The sequence below is a fragment of the Rhamphochromis longiceps genome, linkage group LG20, assembly GCF_057381845.1.
Source record: "Rhamphochromis longiceps isolate RC_006_pf linkage group LG20, R_longiceps_female_GT1.1, whole genome shotgun sequence".
Taxonomy (NCBI): domain Eukaryota; kingdom Metazoa; phylum Chordata; class Actinopteri; order Cichliformes; family Cichlidae; genus Rhamphochromis; species Rhamphochromis longiceps.
In genome coordinates this window covers 9,986,532-10,011,392 of record NC_140576.1, presented here as the reverse complement: position 1 = coordinate 10,011,392, position 24,861 = coordinate 9,986,532, and the positions used below count along the sequence as shown (strand labels likewise).

General features: G+C 39.6%; 1 protein-coding gene across 1 annotated transcript in view; it reads left to right on the top strand.

The window, feature by feature from the left end:
- ajap1 (adherens junctions associated protein 1) overlaps positions 1–24,861 on the top strand; it is a 56,992-nt gene that overhangs the window by 17,955 nt on the left and 14,176 nt on the right. Inside the window, exon 3 of the mRNA XM_085393814.1 lies at positions 15,239–15,981. Coding sequence (XP_085249940.1) covers positions 15,239–15,981 — 743 coding nt within the window. The remainder of the gene's footprint in view (positions 1–15,238; positions 15,982–24,861) is intronic.

Genomic DNA, 24,861 nt, shown 5'->3' with positions numbered 1-24,861 from the left:
GGCTAAAATGACATTAATCCTCTTATTACTACTACTGAAACTGGAGGTCTGTTAGCATAATGTGACAGTGCATGATACATTTTATGTTATACATTTCTATCAGTCCTACCTGGCCAGTGATCTCTGTGGCAAAGGATTGTTTGATGTTTGGTGACTATAGACAAGTTAAGTTCACTACCAAGATAGTGATATTGTGTTGTGAGGTCAGCAGTGACCAAAACAATAATAACAACCAATTATAATTACCACATAAAGATTTTAGGTTAACTGAGCCACAATGCAATGCCAATATGCCAATAACATGTTCATGTAAATCTAGAATTTATCAATATTCAGTTTGCAAGTAAATAAGGCCCTGTTGTAATCTGATACAGCAGTCAAATGCAGCTAGCTTTGCCAGTGCATCCAGTCTGCAAACCTATGTGCATTGCCCTTAGAGTAAGTCGTCCTTGTTCTGTGGCCTGGATGTTATCAGAGAGTTTTTACCCCCAGAGGGGTAAGACTACCACACAGCTCCTTCCCTGTTCTCTCCTTTCTTTCTCCATCTCTGTCACTCTCTTAGGGTAATTCAAATGCATACTCCATATACTCCCATCTCTATTTTAAGAATCTTCTCTCTCGTGTGGACATGCTGTGCTTGGGGCTGGTCGAATTGGGGAAGGTTGAATGACTGGAAACAGACTGTATGAGCGCTCACAAGCATCCCACTGTCTTTGGTGTGTTCTCAATCCATAATCCTTTAAAGTTGTTCAATCTAGCAACATAGCCACTGGAGCGACTTAATAGTTGCCCCAAAGTGTATGACTTTTAAGGTATGAACCATCCACAAATCCCCTGCAGGCTTTTGCAAAAAGCCATGACCGTGTAATGTTTTTCAGACAACTTGGTTATAAATAATGTTAAAGGACTCAATACCAGAATTAATGCTTCTAAGGGAAAAAGTTAATTGCACAGACATAAGATATTAATTCACTGACTGATAATAACCTGGTGTTACTCTGCAAACATTACAGTAGCTATTATAACAGTGTTGGGAGAATGAGTATATGACCATGAATAATAAATGTGTCAACAAATACCTCCTTTTTGTTGATACATTTAATGTAAACAGGAAACCCCTAGAGACCTCCATCGAAACCCGAAAAAGCGATCAGTGTAAACACAGTCTACAAACTTGACATGCTGACTAATCTGCATTGTGCTGTTATGCTCAGTTCTATTGTTTGCTTTAGCCTAGAAGCTGAAGTATCTGAAAGTGGTTAGAATACAGCAGTTTAACACAAAGCATAAATCATGGATAAAGAGGTGCCTTTTTATGGAAATGTTTTAGTTTAAAAAAAAAAACAAACCCTTTTCACCAAAGAAAATATTTAACAGTTGGAAATGGCCTATGACAGATGTCACCTACAATCCAGTTTTGAGATCCCTTTCCAGGGCCTTAACAACACCCACTCACATACGTCAGTTGAGCTCAGTAGGTCTCATGATATATTGAGGCAAGGTCTCATAATAGTTTCACCTGAAAACTCTGGTGATAATGACCCACAACCCTTTTTCACACCTTGGCTCATGTGTTGAGGCACACGATCAATCGTTGGTCAATGACCCTCTTAATGGAAAGCTCTCAGTAGGACTGAAATACCTTTTCTTTACAAGCTCCTTAGTTAAACGAAGTTGTTATATTACTTTGCGTATTCCACAGATTCATTTGAGGTAATATTGAATTTTTTTTAAAATAAGGCTTAACAAGAAAACATTTATGGCAAAATGATGTCTTTACATAAGAGATATAAACTCCAACTGAGAAGCAAATGTTTGTGGATATCCATAACTGAATACAAATTGCGATCAAAAACTTAGCCATAGAAACAAAAATGAGACGTGATACGATGATACACAAATGATTAAACGTTGCCAGTTTCCCCATGGTGCAGCATGTTGTTGTGGTGGGTAGCACCATCACCTCACAGCAGTCCTGGGTTCAAATTTGCTTGCCAGCTTGGGCCTTTCTGTGTGCAGTTTCCATGTTCTCTACTTGGCTTCACTCTAGGTACTCTGGCTTCCTCCCAAAACATGCATGTTACATTAATTGGTGATTCTTAGCTGGCATGATGTGAAGGTGTGTGATTGGCTTTATGATAGCGCTGCAGTAGATCGGTGACCTGTTCAGGATGTACCCTATGACAACTGGGATAGTCTCCAGCCACACCACTCAGGTTCATGGAAGAAAACGGATGGATATCATCTTGATAAATACTATCAAATACGAAATTCTGTTACAAACTGAAAACTTGAAGGTGTGGCGTATCCTATAGTTTGCTGTTTATGTACAGCTCAACTTCAGTATTCATCAGATACTTTACTATTATATATGTCCCCAAGGGTCAAACTGCCAGTGTGTAGTTCTTCTGTACCATGCTGAGGCATCTAAGGGACAATGTTCAAGAAGAGCACACAGATTGAGATTTAACTACCTGCAACTGTATCTACTTTCAGTTGTCTCGATAATGGCAGGTGGGAGTAATCAAAATGAGGCCCAGGAGACCAGAAAGCGCAATAAAAGTACAAAAATCAGTCTTTGACCAAGATACAGTGGTCGGGAAAGTCAGCAGAGGAGGCTGCTGACTTAACAAGATTCAAAATATATCTTATTGTATGTTATTACCAAATTTCTGTGCAGTGTTTACATGTTTCACTGTAGCTGTATGTAGGACTCTGCTAATTTGAGATTACTGAAGATGACCACAACCTTAAGTGCAATAAAATCTCCCTAAAATCCTTGAGCTGATGCTACTGAATACCTTATTCAGCGATATCAAATCAAATCAAATCAAATCACTTTTATTGTCACATCACATGTGCAGGTACATTGGTACAGCACATGTGAGTGAAATTCTTGTGTGCGAGCTTCACAAGCAACAGAGTTGTGCAAAATACAAGAATGGCTACATCTGAAACTAATAAATATATGCACAATATATAATAGTATATGCATTTCTGGATGTGTATACTAAATATTTTTCTACGTGTGTGTGTGTGTGTGTGTGTGTGTGTACACATATTTTACAAATTAAATAGAGTAAACAATAAATAAAATATATAAAAATATACAAAGTTGAGACATGTATTATTAGGATGTATGTATGTATGTATGTATGTATGTATGTATGTATGTATGTATGTATGTATGTACGTATGTACATGTATTATTATATTAGGAATACTTTATTGATTTTCTGTTACAGCTTCTGCTCTCTACAAACATTATTATTATGTTTTTTTAAAGAACCCAATAAAAAAAGGCACACACAACCTCCACCACTACCCCGACTCCCTCTGCCCAGCCAAAGGGTTCTGTCTCGGGGAACAATATGAAAAAAGAAAAGTCAAGTTAGTTAAAAACAAGTATGATGCTGAGATGTTGTCCTCCAGTTTATGCTCATAGTCTCATTTTAACCGCTTGCTGCGCCTGCTTGGTCCAACCAGGGAAAACCACCCACTGCATTGTGAAACTTTCTGAACTGTAGCTGGTGAACCTTTTCCCCAGTGTATATATATATATATGTGTGTGTGTGTGTGTATTTACAGGTGCTGTTTTTAGAAGTGTGTGGGAGACACATGAATACCATAGTTCAACGTGTAAATACTCTATAAATTGCTTGTGCTACCCTGTATAACACCAGTTACTTTTTGTACTCTTGAGATTGTTCACAAAAGGCTGAATTGGAGCACTTTTCCTAGGGCATGCAAAGCCCCACTGAGAGATTATAAAAAAGGAAAGGAAACCACTGGTTCAGTCTAAATCTTGTCTGGCATATAGCGTCTGCCATTCCACCCAGATTTTCAGCAGAGGTGGAGTCACCTTCAATAAGGCACCTTTCAATGGCCAGCCAAGAAAATTAGGTGTACTCAGTGGCAGGGCTGTCAAGACCATGCTGATCAAATTTCTATGGATGGCAGCCTGGGGATCCAGGTTGAAGGGATTGAAGAAGGCATGCCTTTTTCACCTCCCTCAGGTGGGAAGCCCATCTGCTGAGGCCTCAGATCTGCAAACTCCCAACAAGTTCTAATTAAGACCTACTTCGCACAAGTGATCACAGTGTGATGATGAACCAAGAAATGGGCCAGAGATAGTGCGCAGAGACAATTAGGGGCAATATCTGATTAGCTTCAGAGATAATAGTTTTGTTTTACTGGGTCTAACAGGGTGAAAAGGATGAGTTCAAAGAGTCAGATAATCCTTTACTAGGCCCTTGTACTCTCATGACGATAATTTAAGTACACTATAGGGAAGAAATTTTCCTCTAAATTTAGACTTTTTAAAATAGTCTGTGTGTAGTATCACTTTAATGTATTCTTAACTGTTTTATCACTCTCTGTTAAGCTTGACTTCTTCTGATTACTAAAACATCGAGGCTCTGTGAAGCATTATAAAAAGGCTTCAGAAGAGCCTTTAAAGTTGGCCTCATTCACAGATGCTGTTTCCTGCCCTTTGTTTCTTTGCTTATCCGTGTCCCACTGGCAAATGGTTTGCAGAATTGCTGCGCATAATAGCCTACACAGCACTCAACTACTTTGATCTTTTCTAGGGAAAGAGCAGAATCATCAGGCACCGGGCACTGCTCTCCTTTTTCAAGATGCTTGACATGTTGCAAGCCGTAAGGATGTGATGAGTTTCCTCTTCACTCGGATAAAATGGTGGTTGTAACCGGCCCAAAAACCGTCACGATGCTGACTGTCACGATTAGATTATTTATTTAGATTGTGGTCGTTTGACATATTTAATACAGCAAATCTGGCATTGCATTGAAATCCTTAAAAGAATTTGACAAAATAATACTGCAAATATGAAGAAGATAATGATGATGCACAGACTGACTTACAGTTTAATGTTATTAAAAAACCTCTAAAAATGCAAGCTCCTCCCATCATTTATGTATTTATTGACCTCATTATGTGCACACGTCTATTAAAATTTTAATAATGTACCAGTTCAATTATTAAGCTTTCAGATTTGCTTTCCACCCAGTTTATACTGTTTTTATCAGCTGAGTTGGTTATTAGTGCCTTTGTAGGTTCTCATTCATCCAGGTCATGGTAGTCTAGGGTCTCGCCTCTTAGTGGGAAAAGTTTGTCTTGTGCCAATTCAAGTGAGTCGACGGAAAAAACAAAATATGCAACTAACCTGATGTTTGAAAATATTTTATTTTATTAATGTTTTATTTTGTTTGACCATTAAAGGAATTTGAAAGTGTGACTTTAGACTGAGATGTTTATAAACCAAAAGAATTAAGCTAGCTGACACTCAGAGAATTCAGACTGTGAGTAAAATAAAATTATAGTGTTTTTAATATATACAGTGGCTTGCAAAAGTATTCGGCCCCCTTGAACTTTTCCACATTTTGTCACATTACAGCCACAAACATGAAACAATTTTATTGGAATTCCACGTGAAAGACCAACACAAAGTGGTGTACACGTGAGAAGTGGAACGAAAATCATACATGATTCCAAACATTTTTTACAAATAAATAACTGCAAAGTGGGGTGTGCGTAATTATTCAGTCCCCTTTGGTCTGAGTGCAGTCAGTTGCCCATAGACATGCCTGATGAGTGCTAATGACTAAATAGAGTGCACCTGTGTGTAATCTAATTTCAGTACAAATACAGCTGCTCTGTGACGGCCTCAGAGGTTGCCTAAGAGAATATTGGGAGCAACAACACCATGAAGTCTAAAGAACACACCAGACAGGTCAGGGATAAAGTTATTGAGAAATTTAAAGCAGGTTTAGGCTACAAAAAGATTTCCCAAGCCTTGAACATCCCACGGAGCACTGTTCAAGCAATCATTCAGAAATGGAAGGAGTATGGCACAACTGTAAACCTACCCAGACAAGGCCGTCCACCTAAACTCACAGGCCGAACAAGGAGAGCGCTGATCAGAAATGCAGCCAAGAGGCCCATAGTGACTCTGGACGAGCTGCAGAGATCTACAGCTCAAGTGGGGAAATCTGTCCATAGGACAACTATTAGTCGTGCACTGCACAAAGTTGGCCTTTATGGAAGAGTGGCAAGAAGAAAGCCATTGTTAACAGAAAACCATAAGAAGTCCCGTTTGCAGTTTGCCACAAGCCATGTGGGGGACACAGCAAACATGTGGAAGAAGGTGCTCTGGTCAGATGAGACCAAAGTGGAACTTTTTGGCCAAAATGCAAAACGCTATGTGTGGCAGAAAACTAACACTGTACATCAGTCTGAACACACCATCCCCACTGTCAAATATGGTGGTGGCAGCATCATGCTCTGGGGCGCTTCTCTTCAGCAGGGACAGGGAAGCTGGTCAGAGTTGATGGGAACATGGATGGAGCCAAATACAGGGCAATCTTGGAAGAAAACCTCTTGGAGTCTGCAAAAGACTTGAGACTGGGGCGGAGGTTCACCTTCCAGCAGGACAATGACCCTAAACATAAAGCCAGGGCAACAATGGAATGGTTTAAAACAAAACACATCCATGTGTTGAAATGGCCCAGTTAAAGTCCAGATCTAAATCCAATCGAGAATCTGTGGCAAGATCTGAAAACTGCTGTTCACAAATGCTGTCCATCTAATCTGACTGAGCTGGAGCTGTTTTGCAAAGAAGAATGGGCAAGGACTTCAGTCTCTAGATGGGCAAAGCTGGTAGAGACAGACCCTAAAAGACTGGCAGCTGCAATTGCAGCAAAAGGTGGTTCTACAAAGTATTGACTCAGGGGGCTGAATAATTACGCACACCCCACTTTGCAGTTATTTATTTGTGAAAAATGTTTGGAATCATGTATGATTTTCGTTCCACTTCTCACATGTACACCACTTTGTGTTGGTCTTTCACGTGGAATTCCAATAAAATTGATTCATGTTTGTGGCTGTAATGTGACAAAATGTGGAAAAGTTCAAGGGGGCCGAATACTTTTGCAAGCCACTGTATATACATATATACGGTACATATACTACACCATTTCCTGATCTTTGAAGCATTTTCAGTGTTGGTAATGCAGACTACTGGTGCAGAGAGTGTAACAGAGTTTTAAACAACATGATAAATCTAACATTTGCATAAATTCAGTTTAACACAGACCTGCTTAAGCATCTCTATATGATGCTTCGGCTAAGCCCACATAACATATGCTTGTATAAGGGGAAAGGAAATGTAATTACTTTAGAGTGCCATAGTCTCTGTGCTGCTGAAAGCAAGAATCCGCAAACGCTGCTCTGCCTGAGTTCACAGACCATGAAAGAGTAAAAAACAATAGGCGGGAAAACCAGTGGTCAAGCACACACCACAGTAGTCCACTTTTCATGTCAACAATCTGACATATAGGATGCAGACGCTGTGTCTGCGAGGCATAATGGCCCGTATGAATGGTCTTTTTTTATTAACCGCTCACACCCTTTGCTTAAGCATTTGATTCAGGATTATGCCGTGAATCTTTTTCACAGACTTCAAAGGCTACTCTTCATTCATTTTGGTCTTTTGATGGTATTATGTTGGTTAAGCGAGGTTTCCAGTTTCAAGGACAGGTAAATGGTATTAAGTGCCGTACACAATGGATTACTCTCTGTTAGGGCTGGGCCATATTATACCGTTCACGGTAATACCGGTATAATGTTAGGCAACGATAGGAAAATGAAATATCGCGATAGAATATGAGTAAAACGCGCATGCGCAGTGCCTTTGTTTTCATACGCACATGGCCGATTGTTGAGTGAAACAGATGAACCAGAATTGGTTTGTAAAAATGGTGCAACTTCAGTGATGTGGAACTGGTTTGGTGTTTGTCCGTCAGATACACAACAAAGCACATTTTTTTGCAGAACATGCAAGCGGCCGTCGTTATTGTTGTATTTGTCGGACTAAGATGCTCTTAAATCTGGGAGTAATCTGGGTCCTAAACTCAGTACACTTCAGGTCAAACAAACACTGCAGCATCACTGAGAGTTAACTGTCTAAATTCTTTCATCTTTAATAAAACGATCAGCATTGCTGCTTTACCAGGTGTAACAATTCAGTTTAACTTCCAGGCATCCATGAAAACAAAATTTATTACATTTAACGGAGTTAGAAGTTAGCAGGAAGCTAGCGGAAGTTAGCTCGCTAGTTTCGCTAGTTACCTAAGCATGATATTGCATGTTCTGACTGAGAGATTTCTGAAAAAATTCAAACGTACAGCTCTGCTATCACTTCCAACATAAATGAAGACAGGAAACTAAACAGCAGTGACGTTTGTAGGGTTACTGAAGTTGGGCTAGCTGGTATATTATGATGTGCTACGTGATCGCTAGCGACACAGCTATGTTAGCATAACATAAACAGTGAAGCTGGAGGATGAACACTAAGGTTCCTCATGGTTAGAGACAAATGCAATCGCATGGCAGGATGCTGTAAACGGACCAAACGTCAGTCAGGAGAACAACTGAGATAATCCATCCACAATACAAGGCTAGTCATTAATATACTGCAACAACATGGGAATAGAGCAGCTGCCAGAGAATTCAACATCAATGAATCAATGGTACAGAAGTGGAGGAAGCAAGAAGAATGAGTTTAATAAAGTTTGATTTATCTAACTGCTTTGTTTAGCTCAATGTGCCTTATGGTCCAAAAAATACGTACTGCACACTACAGTTTAATGTTGCAAAGCACCTCTTTTTAACTTCAGTGGATATTATATATGGTTATGCTCAGGATATGTCAGCCCATTTCTACTGGAAATGCCTTTTGGTTAAACTTTCAGCAAGGAATTTGCATTTGCACTGTTACATTTTTATAAAGCTTTAATGTACATAAAAACCAGCTTCTTGTTTAAGTGAAAATTAATGGAAGGTTGTCTTTTTGCGCTAGTAATGTTGTGGAGTTGTATTTTGTCTCGCATCAATTATATCGTCAGTTATATCGTTATCGCAAATTTTCAAATGTATATCGTGATAAATATTTTTGGCCATATCGCCCTGCTCTACTCTCTGTAATGTTTTCCTGTTTTGCGCAACAGCACTGCATTGGCTTTTGAAGAAGAAAGTGACAGAAAATCGGAAAAGAATAACGAAAAATTCATTTTAGTTCCAGTGTTAGTGAGACAGTCACGCTGTGTGCTGAAATTCTGCTGGCAAAGTCTTCACTTTGACATTTGTTGTTAGATTTCGGATGACCTTTTTGGCATTTGCACATTGGAAGCTTATGTATGGTTTACTAATAATATATTTGTGGCTGACTGTGATTTTGTGCTTATAGATCATCTGTTTAATTTGGTGTGCCTGTCAAAGATAACCCCCCCCCACACACACACACACACTCACTCACACACACCACCCCCCCGACTGTGACATTTGTAAAAAGCTGCAGAATAAGTTGGAAGTAGATTTACTGAATATAGTACAGCTTAAACTGGCAACGAGCAGAGTGAGAAGTCAAGCTTGGTGAACCTTCCTCCAGCGCTCTTTCATATTTGGTAATCTAAATATATTGCTCCAAAATATCACATCTTACATACACTGTTACATCACAGAGTTTCTGTTGAAATCCTACATCACTTGAGTTTGGTTAAGGATGATAGAGGCTTGAAACACACGCACGCGCGCACACACACACACACACACACACACACACACACACACACACACACACACACACACACACGTTCCTTCCATTTCTTGCATTTTAGTGTAATTAGAGTCCACACATATAGCAAGAACCACGGTTGCTGGATTGATAAGGTACAAGAAGCAGTGAAGGATAGCAGCAAATATGTTGTTTACAAAACATATTGTGCTTTATGTGTAATATAATGGTAGAAACTCCTGGAATGTGTCTACGTGCTATGCACAGCAATTTTGTTTTGCCTGATATGTCTGCGAACAGAATCCCAAGGTACCTCTTTCATCTGCTGTCTGTCAAGTCTTGGTTAAAATCATCATTCCAGCAAGTCTTTCGCTGACCTTCAAACCTGAGTCCTCCAGGCCAGCAGACATGCTAATTAACAGATTGGTCCGTAACTTCACAAAGCAATTTCATTCCCTGTATGTCTGGGTTCAAAAATGGGGCTGGCATACTGAGATTCAGGACTAAAAAGTATCCCGTAGGGTCACTGAATGATGCCTGAATAATGCATTTAAATTGGCTTTCGGTTAACTTCACCAAGTCTCCAGTAAACATGTGCATGAGATACTCCTTCTTGTGCAAAGACTGCATGTAAGAAGGTGCCCGAGAAACTCATTAGTGAGTCATTAGATGTCACAAGCTCTACTAAAGGGATTTCCTGCCATATCGGCAAGGCTTACCTATATTCTGAAGTTAGCATTGACAGTATGATAGAGCATGTGCTCATAAAATAGGACACCAGACACACAATCCAACCAGAAAGCAATCTGGTATGTTCATGCTGTGAAAACTGCAATTATTCCGCCATCTGTGCGGTATACTTGTAGATTATATTTTCATTATGCAGGATGTCAAAGAGTATTAGCAATTCTGAAATTATGCAAGTGCTGTTCTTAGAAAACATCGGTTGAAGGAAATTTATCTGTAGCATGTGTTGTTCTTGCTGTAACTTTTTTTTCCTTTTCTGTCTAATTCAACACCAACATTGCTTCACGGTGTAGAAGGTATGTGAATGAAAGGCAAGTGAAAATACATCAGCATGTTAGTGAATCAAGTTTATGAACACTGCTTAATTTTAGATAAATTTTAGAGCAGTAATAACAGTATTTTTTAAAGATCTCTCATTATAGCTACTTTATATAAAACACTGGCCGTGACTTTTTTAAAAAGTTATGGTTTTGCTTCTTAATATTGATCAGACAGTTTAGTCAAAATAGGCTAATAAAACATAAACCTTGAAGTCCACAATGAAGTTAATCAGCCTATAGTTGACTTCTTATAGGTGCTCCTCCTTATGGTTCAAAGCATTTTGGTCCATTTATACATAATGCTCTCCTCTTTTTTCAAAGTAATTAAGAATGATTAAGCGAACCTACTGGACAACTCGGGGTTTAGCATCTTATCCAAGAATACTTAAACATGCAGGCTGGAGGAGCTAAGGATCGAACTGCCAGCCTAATGATTAGCAGATGACCCGCTCTAGCGCCTGAGCCACAGCTGTGATACTAAAGATGGTGCAGGCACAGAAAGAAGTTCCTTTTATTTTAGGAATAATGTTTGCATCTGTGCTCTCAATGTTCAGTTGACAATGAATAACATACAAAAGTTACCTACCACTCCCTAATGAATGAAGTTCAATACCCAGCATGAGCTCAGTATTTGTTGTCTGTGGTTGTTATTCACTTATGTACCGCTGGCAAAAAAGAACAACACTTCCATCTTACTCAATCATATCAGAGACTTGCGTGACTGAGATCATAAAAGTCCTCTCTGCTGCCTTTTGTAGGCATCTCTCCTCAGGGTTATTTTTGCTTACATTGTTCTGATCATGTTTGAGGTACAGCAAACAAACATGGTCAAAAAATGTTTACACCGCATTTTTCCATGCTGTAAAATAATAATATTCCTAACAGCCATTTTCCTTATCATGTATTGCCATAATTTGGATTGGAGTGTTAAAATTTACTCACCTGAAGTGTGCAGGTTGAGCAGGTGCCAAGGTCTCAGTCTGAGGTCAAGGCCAAAACACTCACAAGACAAATTATTATCCATATTTTTAACTGTCAAAAATCAAATGACCTTGTCACAGCTCTTTCCTGACCACATCAGTCACCATTTACAGCTCAATTAAGATGTCATTCTAAATTATTTATCAGTTAGTGGTCGGCTGGTCTCTCACACCTTAAAAATGGAACGCTGGTGATAATAAAAGCCTGTTGTCATTCTTCATGGGCAGCCTGTCTACATAATAATTGTAAAGGTCTCTAGTTAGCATGCTGGATTACCTTTGAATTATAATTGAACAAGTTCAAAAAGTGTGAAGCTCACCTCAAGTGACAAGCAGTGTTATAATATTACTGCCAGGCAGCAACGGTTTTATCTTTTAATACGTTTTTATGCCACTGAAGCGCTTTGAACCTTGTTTATAGCTCAAATCCAAAAACCACATTTTCTCTTCTTGTTTTTTACATTCGAGGCAACAATCTATGCAGAGGGTCAGGCGGAGATTAAATGTATGGGGACTGACATATGTACCGTCGCCTGTGAAATATACATTTAATTTGTTTTTAAAAATTGGTATTCTTAGTGAGTAGAAATGATTTAGCAAGGCTCTTGGCACGCTGTACTTATTTTGTCCTATTTGTGTACATGTGCTTGTAAGAAGCATTGTTTATGATCAAAGCAATTGTAGATACAACCTTAAAAAGTTTAGTTTGTCTCATCAAATGTCACCGTAGTATAGTTAGTAGGGTCATCATGATACTAGAACTTTACACTCGACAAATACTCAATACCATTTTCCATCAGTGGGTAGAAAATTAAGAGTTAGGCAGAAATAGATTAAAACAATATTGTTATGTGCAAATGTATTTATCTACATCCCAGTTCATTCTTTTTTTCTGCTGGTGACTTAGCACCCTATTTTCATTGCTTATCAAATGCAGTTGGGTGAGGTAGGCTGCCACTGTTTCTGTCACGCTGTTAGTAGACTTTTCTCTGCTTTGATCTGGGACTTAAAGGGAACCTTAACACTTAAAGTATAAATAACTGTGTTATACTATTCAACAAGCACTGCCTAGCTCCCACATTAATGTCACTTTGTTATTATTGGATTTAGCTAGACACTGTTTTGATAATGGTTTTGGATTCAGGAGATAGACACTATCTCTACTGTTAAGATTAGGGTTAAAACTTTCCTTTTTGCTAAAGCATATAGTTGGGGCTGGATCAGGTGACCCTAAATCCTCCTTTAGTTATGCTGCAATAAGTGTAGGCTGCAGGGGGATTCCTGTGATGCACTGAGTATTTCATTTTCAGTCACCTTTCTCACTCAACATGTGTTAATAGACCTCTCTGCATTGAATCATACTTGTTATTGATCTCTCGCATCTTCCACAGCATGTCTTTTATCCTATAAACACATCTTCTCTCACCCCAACCTGTCGCAGCAGATGGCCGCCCCTCCCTGAGCCTGCTTCTGCTGGAGGTTTCTCCCAGTTAAAAGGGAGTTTTTCCTTCCCACTGTCACCAAAGTGCTTGCTCATAGGGGGTCATATGATTGTTGGGGTTTTCTCTGTATGTATTATTACCTTACTGTTGTTGTGATTTGGCGCTAGATAAATAAAATTGAATTACATTGAACTGAATTGAATAATAACCCATGGCTAATGTGGCTGTCGCATAATAGTTAAATGGCTTAAGGTAAAGTTGTGTGTCAACTGGAGGAGGCAAAGATGGTACTGTCTGTATTGAGACTGTTGCAAATGAGTATCTAATCCGGTAGTAGTTTTTGTATTGATTAGTAGCTGAGTGTTGATTATTTGGACAACTGTAATAGAAACATGATAGAGACTTTATGATTATATGATCAAAAGATGTCTAATGCTGCTTCTGACTGTTGACAGACCCGTTCAAACTTTCCCACCCATCATTACTTCTCCACAAAAGTCCTCCGTATGGGTTTAAATTGGCCAAGGACAGCAGAGATGAAAGCTGCCCATAATGAGGTTCCTCCCTTAGGATTCAATGTGTAGCTTTGTCCCAGGGGCTCCTGAAGGTTGTCTCTAGAATCAGTCTGCTATGGGGCTCAAGCCCGAACAGCCAGCTTGTCTGTCACCTTGCCATGCAGTTAATGTTGTCTAGAGGTGAAGTTTACTTAGGGACAAAATCTATTTTTGGACATCATAAAATATGAAAAAAATGTACGCACATGTGATATAAGTGAAGCTTCTGCAACGTAGTCATCATGCCTCATCTGAAAATATTGCACCGTGATCCACACTTTTAATTTGCGCCCTTGTTCATAACTTCTTCATTTAACTTCACCCAAGTTTGTCACCGTGGCTTTTTCCGCAGTGTTCACAAATGTGAAACAATAAGGCTCTTCATTTTTTGTTGTCATGAAAAGACTGCCATGACACCTCGCCTTATAGGCGATCACTGTTCATTCTGACAACAAATGATAAAGAAAAGCTGCCTTGTATTAAACTGTCTGCTCCAGCTCCTCTCCTCTCTGACTAGAAGTAGGTTTTTGAGTTCACCGGGCATTGAGCGGCTGCACTAGGAAGTAACCTGCTAACTTCTCCACAAAGCTAGCATAACTTGATTCCTCACGTAATTTTTTTCCACATGCGTTATCGGCATCAACAGTCAGTGAAAACATTAACATATTCTCACGGACATTTTACAGAAAGCAAGTAAAATAAGGTAAATTATATAACTAAAATGCAATAACATTTAAGTCTTGAAAAGACAATAAAGCATGTAAAAAGACAGACATAGTAATTCACTGTTCTGTATAAGAGGGCAAGGTAAGTAAAAGTTAATATCACTAGATATCATATTGTAAGCAGTACTCAACCTCAACAAAGCTAAAATACAACGTCAAACTTCAGTGATTCGATTTTATAATCCAGCCGCAAACTACGGAGACACCTGCGAGTCAAAGTGCACAGTGGTGCATATTAAGGCAGGACCCAGCGGGAGTTCACAGTGCCCAAAGCAGCAGAGAGGAGCGAAGGAATCTACGACTGAAAATAACAGCATGTACACACCGAAGCAGACCTGTTATATGTGAAGCTCACTTGTGCATTCCCATTATTGTTACACTAAACCTTCTTAGATGTTTCTCTGCACGACCAGATTTCCCTTTTGGGAATCAGATGACTTTGTGTTTTGGAGGAGATAATGCTGAAAATGATGATGATGATCAGTTAAACGAGGACTGACCTTGTGTGTTGTCGTTATCATCACTGGGTTGATGTGAATCTGCAGCTTCGCCCTCCCTGCTTGTTACAGTTGAGAGTGAAAAGAGCAACTCCAGAATCTTTCCCATGTTCTGCAACGTTTACCCTGCGTCTGACCTTTATGTTGTTATTGAAGAATCACTTTGCGAGGCTAATTATTATCATAGTGTAATTGGGTGTGTTTTCCAGAACTTGGAGTTAAGCTTTGCTAAGTGTGTAAATAGGGGATAATTACTGCTGTGCATCTTGACAAAAGAGCTAAAACTTGGTAGGATGGGAGACGGAGAAAATTTGATTTGTATTTTTTTAACATTTAGTGCTAAATCTAAAACGCTGCCTCTCATTTACTCTCTCTTTGCAGTCCGTCTGCTTTGAAGCCAGGCAGCTGTGTGGGGCATCGGGTGTGGATCCTGCTAGCCATGACTCACCTTACCTTGGACTTTTCTGTGTGCAGCCCTCTCAGTCAAGGTCTGGGGATCAAACTCACGCCTAAACCGGTGCCTCGCTCACGGCCTCGCTTGCAGCCCCTCTGGGATAAGCCTAACATGCTTCACTGGAGAACAGTGAGCCCGTTAGCCCACCGGCTCCTCAGCCCTGTTCCTCCGCCCCAAGACAGCAGGGCAGGAATAGTGCCAAAAGTTAAAGGTCAAAAGCATTGGAAGCCAGCACACAAAGGACAAGCAGCGTGCAAGAATTGCCGGCTGAGATACTCTCAAAAAGAGACGGGCGATCCTTTGGCTGTATTAGCAAAAGCTCCAGTTGCTTTATCAAGCGGGAGGTTGTTAATTAGAACCAGGAGGCAGCTCAAATGGGACAGCTATGACAAGTCTCAGGAGGGCCGGACTACAACAGTGGCTGGATTTATTGACTGGGGACCCACGGGGACTGATAGCATAGATGAGGATGGCAAATTGGAGCCAAACTTAACGTCCACCAGGGCTGCAACTACTACAGTGGCCACAACCACTAGCACTACAACCAGGCTCTCCCAAAGGACGTTCACTGTGGTGACCACAACAGAGTCCAAGAGCACCACCAAGTCCTCTATGAGCAACACGGAGTCTGTCAAACCACCAAAGCTAGACCCACCAGGGGACACACCAGGTAAGAGATATAAGATATATATAGATATAGATATGTTTTTTTTCTCTCAGTAACTGTTAAACAGACAAACATAGAGTGCTGTGAAGGTAATTCTTCAAGTCAGCAGTGTCCAAACATGCTACTTAGATTTTCCTTTGCAGGTTGTCTTTTTAATAAAACATTTCTCAGGGGAACCTTAAGCGGATAAAGGTAACACATTTGTTAAATCAGCTCTGAAAACATTATAAATAAATTATGAATTGGCTTTTCTCTGCAGAGCTTTATTTTGTGATATGACAAGTTTTCCACAGTTGTGTTTACAGGTATATATACACGTAAAACAGGTTCTATAGGAATGAAACGTATGTTAATGACATTTCCTAACAAATTCATAATCTGTTTAAGCCCCAATGGATCTATGGATAATTGGCCACTCTCTGACAAACTGAAAATCAAATGAATCTGAAATATACAGCTTTGCTTTTACACTGAAAAGGGGTTAAATGTGTGACCATCACACATTTACCACCCTTACTGGTCTAGCCAGTAACGGTCCTGGCTAGACCCCCCATGCTTAAAACAAAGCCCTGGAATGGCGCGGCTATGTCTGCAGCCTGTCCGCAGCTCGGACGCAAGAATTTCACTACATGTTGTACCCTGTTTAATTGTCTATGTGATAAATAAAGGTTGTTGTTTGTTTGATTATAAGCCTCTATAATCACCTTTTCACTGTACATCTGATGATCTGCTTTCATGACTATAATATTGCAGCTTAGAGATATAGGCGCTGATACTGACAGACTATGCCCTCGACTATATTGTAGCCCTCAGGTCTGAAATACCGGTGGTGGGCATTTTATGGGCAAGGATTTTTATGGGCAGTTCTTCTGTAATGTGGAAACACAATCTTCTCCTGCCGGGCTTATTAGATTTAGTATGTCATTATGTCTATGAGGAACATGTTTTTTTTTATTAAAATGACCTATGTAAGTTATGTTTTAACAACTTAGGAACAATAACTGTGGTAAATTAAGTTTTCCCATTTAGTGCAGTAGCAAAAATATCATAAAAGTATGCAAAGATAAGGAAGGACTTACTCAGTTTCAATGATAAATGTTAGAGGAATCAAGAAAAGTTCATCCTGCAGTGGGAGTATTCAGATAATGAACACTTTGAACTATTTGCTGTTACTCAGTGCTGTTCAAGCCCTATACTGGAACAACGATGCCTCCCAAAACAGCCTTGAGTGTTAGTGGCATACATATAAGTTGCACTGTGATTGAACTGTATATAGCTCATGCAAAATGAAATGGCAGGACATAATTATCTTGTGTTGTTGTGATCTCTTCATTTTCTCTTGATTGGGAGGTAAGTGTGAGACCACCTGTGATTCAGATGATGGCTTGTATCCTGGAGGAAATCAGTCACCACAGCTAACTGAGAGCTGATAAGAAAGGAGAGTTGAGACTTTTTCTCCCTCCAACTGGTTGAATATTATTGTATCAATAAGCACATTGTGTCTGATCAGAGCAGATGAAGAGAATCATGTTTCAGAGCAAAGAGTGGGTGTGTAATCGCAGCAGAAATTTTCCCTCTGCCTTCACAACACGTTAACCCTCTGCCTCATATTAGCCCCAAGGCAAGATGTAATTACCACACGAGCAGTGCAGCATTGGATTGCTGCTGAATTGAAAGCATTGCAGATGGAGAGGCGCTTCACTGTATGCCTGTCTCTTACTCTCATATCTCTGAATTGTCTTAGTGGATGCATACAAAATTTCTTAGTCATGATTGATGAAACTTGCAGTGGGATAACCTCTCACTTGCAAACTTAAACTGATTCTGTTAAAGTGGGAAAAGTGTTAATAAAATTTATTTTAATTTATCTAGGTTTCTCCTTCTCTCTTACCACTATCCCTCACAGGAAATCCTTTCATAGAAGGTTAAGATCTATCCGGTTGTTCAGTGATGACGCGACGAATCCTACTTCCGGGTCTAAAGTAGTCTGCGTTTAATATGGCTTTTGTGTTGTTAACATGTTTAATGTTATGTATTTTCTTCTATTTGATCTCAAAAAGCTCCTAAAACAGTCAGCGACCACTGTTGACCTCCCTCGGCTTTTATTACCGCTAATCATTTATTTAAGCTCAGTTTTTAAAACCTTACGATGTAACTACAGCCCAGCCCATGCAGCAGTATATGAATGACTAACCTCGTATTGTGGATGGATTATCTCAGTTGTTCTCCTGGCTGAAGTTTGGTCCTTTTACAGCATCCTGCCATGCGATTACATTTGTTCCTGACCACCGAGAACACTCACGGTAACTTTTATCGAGTGGAAAAACATAGCTAACATAGCTGTGTCGCTAGCGGTCACGTAGCACATCATTATATACCAGCTAGCCCAACTTCAGTAACCCTACAAACGTCACTGCTGTTTAGTTTTCTGTCTTCATTTATGCTGGAAGTGATAGCAGAGCTGTACGTTTTAATTTGTTTCCAAAACCCCGCAGTCAGGACATGCTATATTGTATTTAGATAGAAGCTAGCGAGCTAACTCCCTGCTAACTTCTAACTCCGTTAAATGTCATAAATTCCGTTTTCATGGATGCCTGGATGTTAAACTCAATTGTTACACCTGGTAGAGGAGAAGGCTGATCATTTTATTAAAGATGAAATACTTTAGACAGTTTTTCAACTCTCAGTAATGCCATAGTGATCGTTTGATATATGGACCTGCAGCGGAGTTTAGACCCAGACACGGCTAGTGACGTCAGACTGAACAACCGGATGACTGCACTTCCGGATGTCTACTGTGTCTAACCTGCCCGCTGCATGCAATGTTAACTTTAACAGGCAGATGAGTTGACATCATCTGACAGCAATGCTAACAACGGCATCTAATCTGTCAGTGCCTAAGACATAAGGCTGCTTTGTCACAAAATAACTGCTGAAAGTAGGGCTGTTCGATATATCGGATGACGATATAAAAACGTCTATCGTTTCATTTTACGCTATCGTTTGTTTCGTGGTGTCGCAAAATAAACTGTTTACAGCAATATTTTTTCATCGTTTTGATGGTCACTGTAGTGGCTATATTAATTTCTTAAAGTTCTCTCTTTCTCTTATATTTTATATAACCACACTACGGACGGACAAGAGCCTGTTTTTATGCGTTGTGGTTAGCAACAACGACGGTAACAGCATCGCGTGTCCGCTTGTTTATGTTCCACGTAAACCTTTCACAATAAAGCTCAAGATCCTGTTGAGACTTTTCAAAATAAACTGAATCACGTGAAAGAGCAGATTATCTACGGATGAGAATTAAAAAAGAGCCGCCAGGTGCTAAAAAATAAACCTTAGACTCAAACGTTAGAACAGGCTTTTCCCCGCAGCACGCCGTGTAATAAATACAAAGAAAACGGCGGCCTTTACAACTTATGTCTAAAAATGTATGGTTCATGCATAGGTTAAAACACTAGACTCCAGCTAAATGACGCGCAGCTGGAAACACTTTCCGCAAGACGAGCTGCCCGAGATTCACAGAATTTACAGAAAATCTTACATTTTTGTGATTTATATCGTTATCGGACGATAGAATTCTTATATCGGGATATGAGATTTTGGTCATATTGCACAGCCCTAGATGAAAGTTATTTTTCGTACAAGACCAACCTAAATGTCAGTGCTTAAACAGAGCTGTGTCGAAGTCCATTTAAGGTTAGTAGTGAGTAGGAGAGAAGCTGGTGCACATGCATGCAATGTAGATGCATTGCTCTGAAAAATGCATAACCAGTGCAAAAGACTGTGCATGCATCATGCATGCATGCAGAGAGTTCAAGCGCATTTGGCACCCAGCTGGTATCTGCTGAATGTACTTTTCGCTCCGTGGTTGTGCCTTGCCATCCTCGAAGCTTTCACTCACTCTGCTAAGTTAACTGTGGCAGTTATTTCAGGTGAATGATACAATATTTTCATGTACATGGAAGTGCCGCCACATTTCAGTTCACATTCAAAACATGGTCAAGTCATCTGCAGCCAGTATGAGAAGATCCTAAGAGACTATTAGTTTCAATGTTATGAGGATTTAAACAACTTATGCTGTTTACTAACCAAGTTATTCTAAACTAAACATTTTTAATTACTGTTGTAATTCTCCTGTGCTTGATTGTTTCCTATATTCACAGTATCAATAAGCATGTATAACCCCAATTCTGAAAAATGTTGGGATGCCGTGTAAAATGGAAAAAAAATTAAGGTTTAAATTGAGAAAATCTGCCCTTTATTTATTGAAGAAAAAATATTAGCTCATTTTGAGTTTGATGGCAGCTCTTCTCAAAAAAAATTGGGAGAGGGCCACATTTTCCACTGTGCAGCACCAAGGGCACTCAAAAGTAACTGCATTCTTAAAGTATCGATGGAGAATGACAGTTAGCTCATAGCATGCATTCTGGATTCCGGGGTTCTGCCATCCATCCATCCCTCCATCTTCATCGATATATATACAATTTAGGGTCACGGACATTCTATAAAAAAATCTAAATTATTAAAAATGCCAGAAGTGTTATTTCAAGTTGGATGATTAATTACAAAAATGGTTTCTGCAATGCTCTGAATGATTGCTAAGAAGCTGCAAAATAGCTGAAAAAGATGTCTAGAAATTATGTATTTAACAGAGCCAGTTATTGACTAATTAAATATTCATTTGTTTGGTACATTCATCCTTGCAGTTACTTTCAGTACCTTCTTCTTCTCTTCATCTATAGTGTTGATGCAGTCTATAGACTTTCTAAGGCAAAAAGGTCCTCGCAGCATGGGCTGGTAGCACGTTTCCTAAAATAATTAGATACATATTCAGATCACAAATGAACTTCCTTATACTAAATCACTTAGTTGCTTTAGCTCAGCAGCTCAGAAAATGTCTATATCTTTGCTGCTTAGGCATTCACTGACTATGAGACCACAGTACAAGTACACAGCAAATTCAAAAGTGTTAAATGTTTTGGTGTTAATAGTCTTCTTGCAAAAGTAGAGTTAATTTTACTCTAAGCAGAGTCACATTCTTTTAATGTAACTCTGAGGTGTAAAATGATAGTAGTTAAAATCGAGTGTTAAAAATGAGTGTTTCTATGTCAAATCTGGAGGTGTTACAATGGAAACATTAACTCTTGACCTCTTAACTCTGAACTCCTAGAGGGGCTATGACACCAACAGAGTAAATTCACAGACTCCGCCCCCAGCACGGCTTCAATCGAAGCTGAAGTGAAGCCGTTTCAGAACATTTTGCTCTACATATTTGAGTTGTTTGCCATGCTTGGTAAGTCATTTTTTCAAAGATTGTTTCAATTATTTCTATTAGCTTTTACTTCTGTGGCTCTTTGGAGTTGAGACAAAGCTGTGTGGAAGGCATTAGCCATGTTGCTCGGTGATAGCATAATATTCTGTTTTAGCTAGCTGAAAGATATTGTTTGCGGGCAAATACCACAGCCTTGAAAAAAAGCTTGCATGTGAATTTTCAGTCAAACCTTTGGTCAAATACACCTAAAACAATGTCTAGAATGTGAAATGTTGGTATAATGGTGCTACTTGAAGCCTGAAAACGATCGCCCATAAAAAAAAAAACGAGCAAACAGCAGTACCAGACGTCCTGACTGGATTCTACGGTAGCATAGATCCCTCCAGAGTTTTGTGCACACGGTTTGGGTAAAAATGAAAAAGGTTGAGGTTTTACATTTAGTTCAGTATTACCTGTTGCCTGTGTCTTTGTCTTTTGGGAAAATACTTTACACAAGTAATGGCTCAAAGAGGATTCCTTTTTTTTTTTTTTTTTTTTTTACTGTGCTGCAATTGTTTACTGGATTATTTGTGCCGTTAATTAGTGTCAACTAATTTTTATTCAATCTCCGCACAGGATATGCTTGTGAAGATGGAATATGAGGGAGAGCAGAAGTGCGTTGAAGTTCCACAAAGGGATGAATGAAGGACATGCATATTGTACTGAAGAAATAAGTGATGAGAATGCTGTTATTTGCATTTACCAGCTTGCCTATGTCAGACCTTTTGATAAACAAAATTCTAATGAAAGTGAGAACATGTATACTGTTACATCTTTCAGAATAAATGTTTTTCAAAAACCATTGCATCTTTTTAGTAAATGTTTATTTCCAAAAGAAATTTCTAGAAGTTCAGAACAGTAAAATTCCTGCTTTTTAGAATGAATTAGAAGATAACTCTTACGTAGTTAAACTAAAATACTCTTTGAGAGTTAATATATAAACTCTTAACACCCAGTGTTAAATTATCAACTCCAGACAGATTTGGTGTTTAACACTAAATCAGAGTTAACGTACCAACTCTCCAAAAAGAGTTAAATTAACACTCTCTGGTGTGGACCCATATAGACACTTTAATAGTGTTGAAATCAAATCCGACAGTGTTAATTTGGACATGCTGGATTTGCTGTGTAGAGACATGCAGCCATGCAATAAATGCACATTATGACTCATGAATATTGTATGCTTGCACAAACGCAAGTCGTGAATGTACTTGGTGTCATCCCATATGGCGTGTGTGTAACATGACTGTAATCATTTCAGAGTGTAATCGCTGTCAAACATGAATGCAAAGAGCAGAGAGTGGCAGAGAGTAGAGGAAGCTACTTTCGACTGCTCTCTTATTCACAAGGATTTGCCAGTGATAGAGGAAGTATCCAAAAAGCCTTTTTTTTTAAATCAAAAAAGAAAGAAAATAGAAGTAATGTAGATTTTTTCCGACAGTAGTCTGAATGTTACATTCTGTTGCTTGACTGTGCTCCGATAAAATCATTAATACTTCAGGTGATGGTGAATTTCTGAACGCATGTTGCACCTGTATGACCACAAGGATAGAAAAAAATGTAGAAAAGCAAGCTCCACAGCACTTTGAAAACCAGGTTTATTCTGTCATTAGCGGAAATGTCTTCAGATATTAAAAAAAATTCCAACTTAACCCCAGGCTAAATCAAACCTAAGACTGCCATTACCATGGCAACAGGCAGTTACACCTGTGTTGACGATTGGGACTCGAGTCACAAAAGGAGGAAAACAGAGCTCATATTTTGTGCTTTTCTAACATTGATTTTGGTCACACAAAGCGAAAGGAAACTGTCCTGATCCTGACTGCAGAATTCACAGAACTATACTGAAACCTGAAAATAATCCCACCTATGCCACAGGATTGCACTGCGCTGAGCTTTTATGCAGCAGAAAGTTTTCTGTACTGTTTCTGCACCGTTGACTGTTGCTGTCAATTTTTCCCATATTTTTTTGTCATAATCTTTTCTGGATTTTCTGGAAGTCCTTATTATTCTTGAGAGACTGCAGCTCATTTGGATCCAACTACCATCAAAAGATTGTTTCTTTCTATATTTATGTCAGTGTCCAGAAATGAACATTTGAGCTGTATTTCCTCACGCCTGCCGTGGGATCCAGTCAGTTACTCTGACATTTCTCCAACCAGTTTGGGTTGGTAGAAAAACCAGCTACGTAGTGACACAGGGAAAGTACACAACAGCTTGCCGCAGCTTGACTGAGTTGCACTTGTTGAATACAGGCTATGTGTCTTAACTCCCACTCGCTGTTGGCGTGGATGCACAGGACAACAAAAGGGATGGTTCTTTCTGGCACTGGTGAAAATCCAAATTGTTTAGACCGAGATAAAGAAGTGAATGTTGCCCTTAATCTGTGTGAAGGAAGTAGCTTTCGCATGCCTTCTGTCTCATTAACAGAGATTGAACTATTCTCATGCATGTCATCTGTCAGGGCATCCGTTTAACACCTGTGAAGTTTTATTGGCTTGTAGCCGTAGGTTTTTATGATTATGTAATTAAATGCTTTCTCACAGTATTATAACCTTTGTGGTTAATCACCAACATGCAATCTGTAGTTTCTTGTATTGAGACAATATGCCAGCATTGTGCATGTTACACATTTTACTTTGTTTGGATTGGAGTTTTTCGGGATACTGTAAGCAAACAGGCTCCTGTTGATCCTGCTCTCTCTGGCCATCATAGAGGAGCTGAGGGTAGGGAGCGGAGGCGGGTGGAGGGGGGGGGGTGTTATAGCTGTGGAGCCTCCAGATGCTCACTGATTGTTCCTGTTGTTTGTGCTGCTAGCAACTTCAACCCCCCTCTATTCCACGCAGATGGAGCTGTCAGCTCCATTATGGATATGAGATGATTAAAACTCCAGTCAGCAAAGCCACTACTGATAACTTGGGCCTTGTTAGATGATCTGAGGGTTGCAAGGTTAAATGTTGCAGTGTTATGTTGGGCCATCGAACGCCACCACGTGTTCCCGAACGGTCCCGTTGAGCCGTGCGGACCTGTCGGTTGCTTGTAGAGGATGTTTAAAATGCACAGAACAGCATTCAGCGTATGAATTCGAGGTATTTAAACTAAACGGATCCATGTGGTAACAAATCACGTCACGCTATCAAGTTTGTGATGGACGTGTGGGTAAAGTGGATGGAGTTTACATCCACTACGGAGCAAAGTGAGAGCATGTAAAATGTACGTTAAGCATCCCAGCAATCTATTTTTAAAGAAGGCAGCGCGGCGAGCATTGTAATGCAGATTTTTGACCTGTGCACACCCATATAGGCGTACAATGCAGCCTCTTCAACAATGAGAGATACACATAGAGACAGAGAGAAATCACTTCTCCCAACAGTTACCATGGCAATCCAATAAGGTTGCCTTTACTCTCTGTATTGACTCTCAATAAAGTGAGTAAAAATGAATCTCCTTTTCTCAAGCATTAAATCTGGACTTAAATGCTGATGCCCGGCGACAGGCGTGCAGAGTCAAACCCCCCTGTTCCTGATTTACAGAAATCTCAGCCAAGAGGAGCTGAGCGGGCTTCA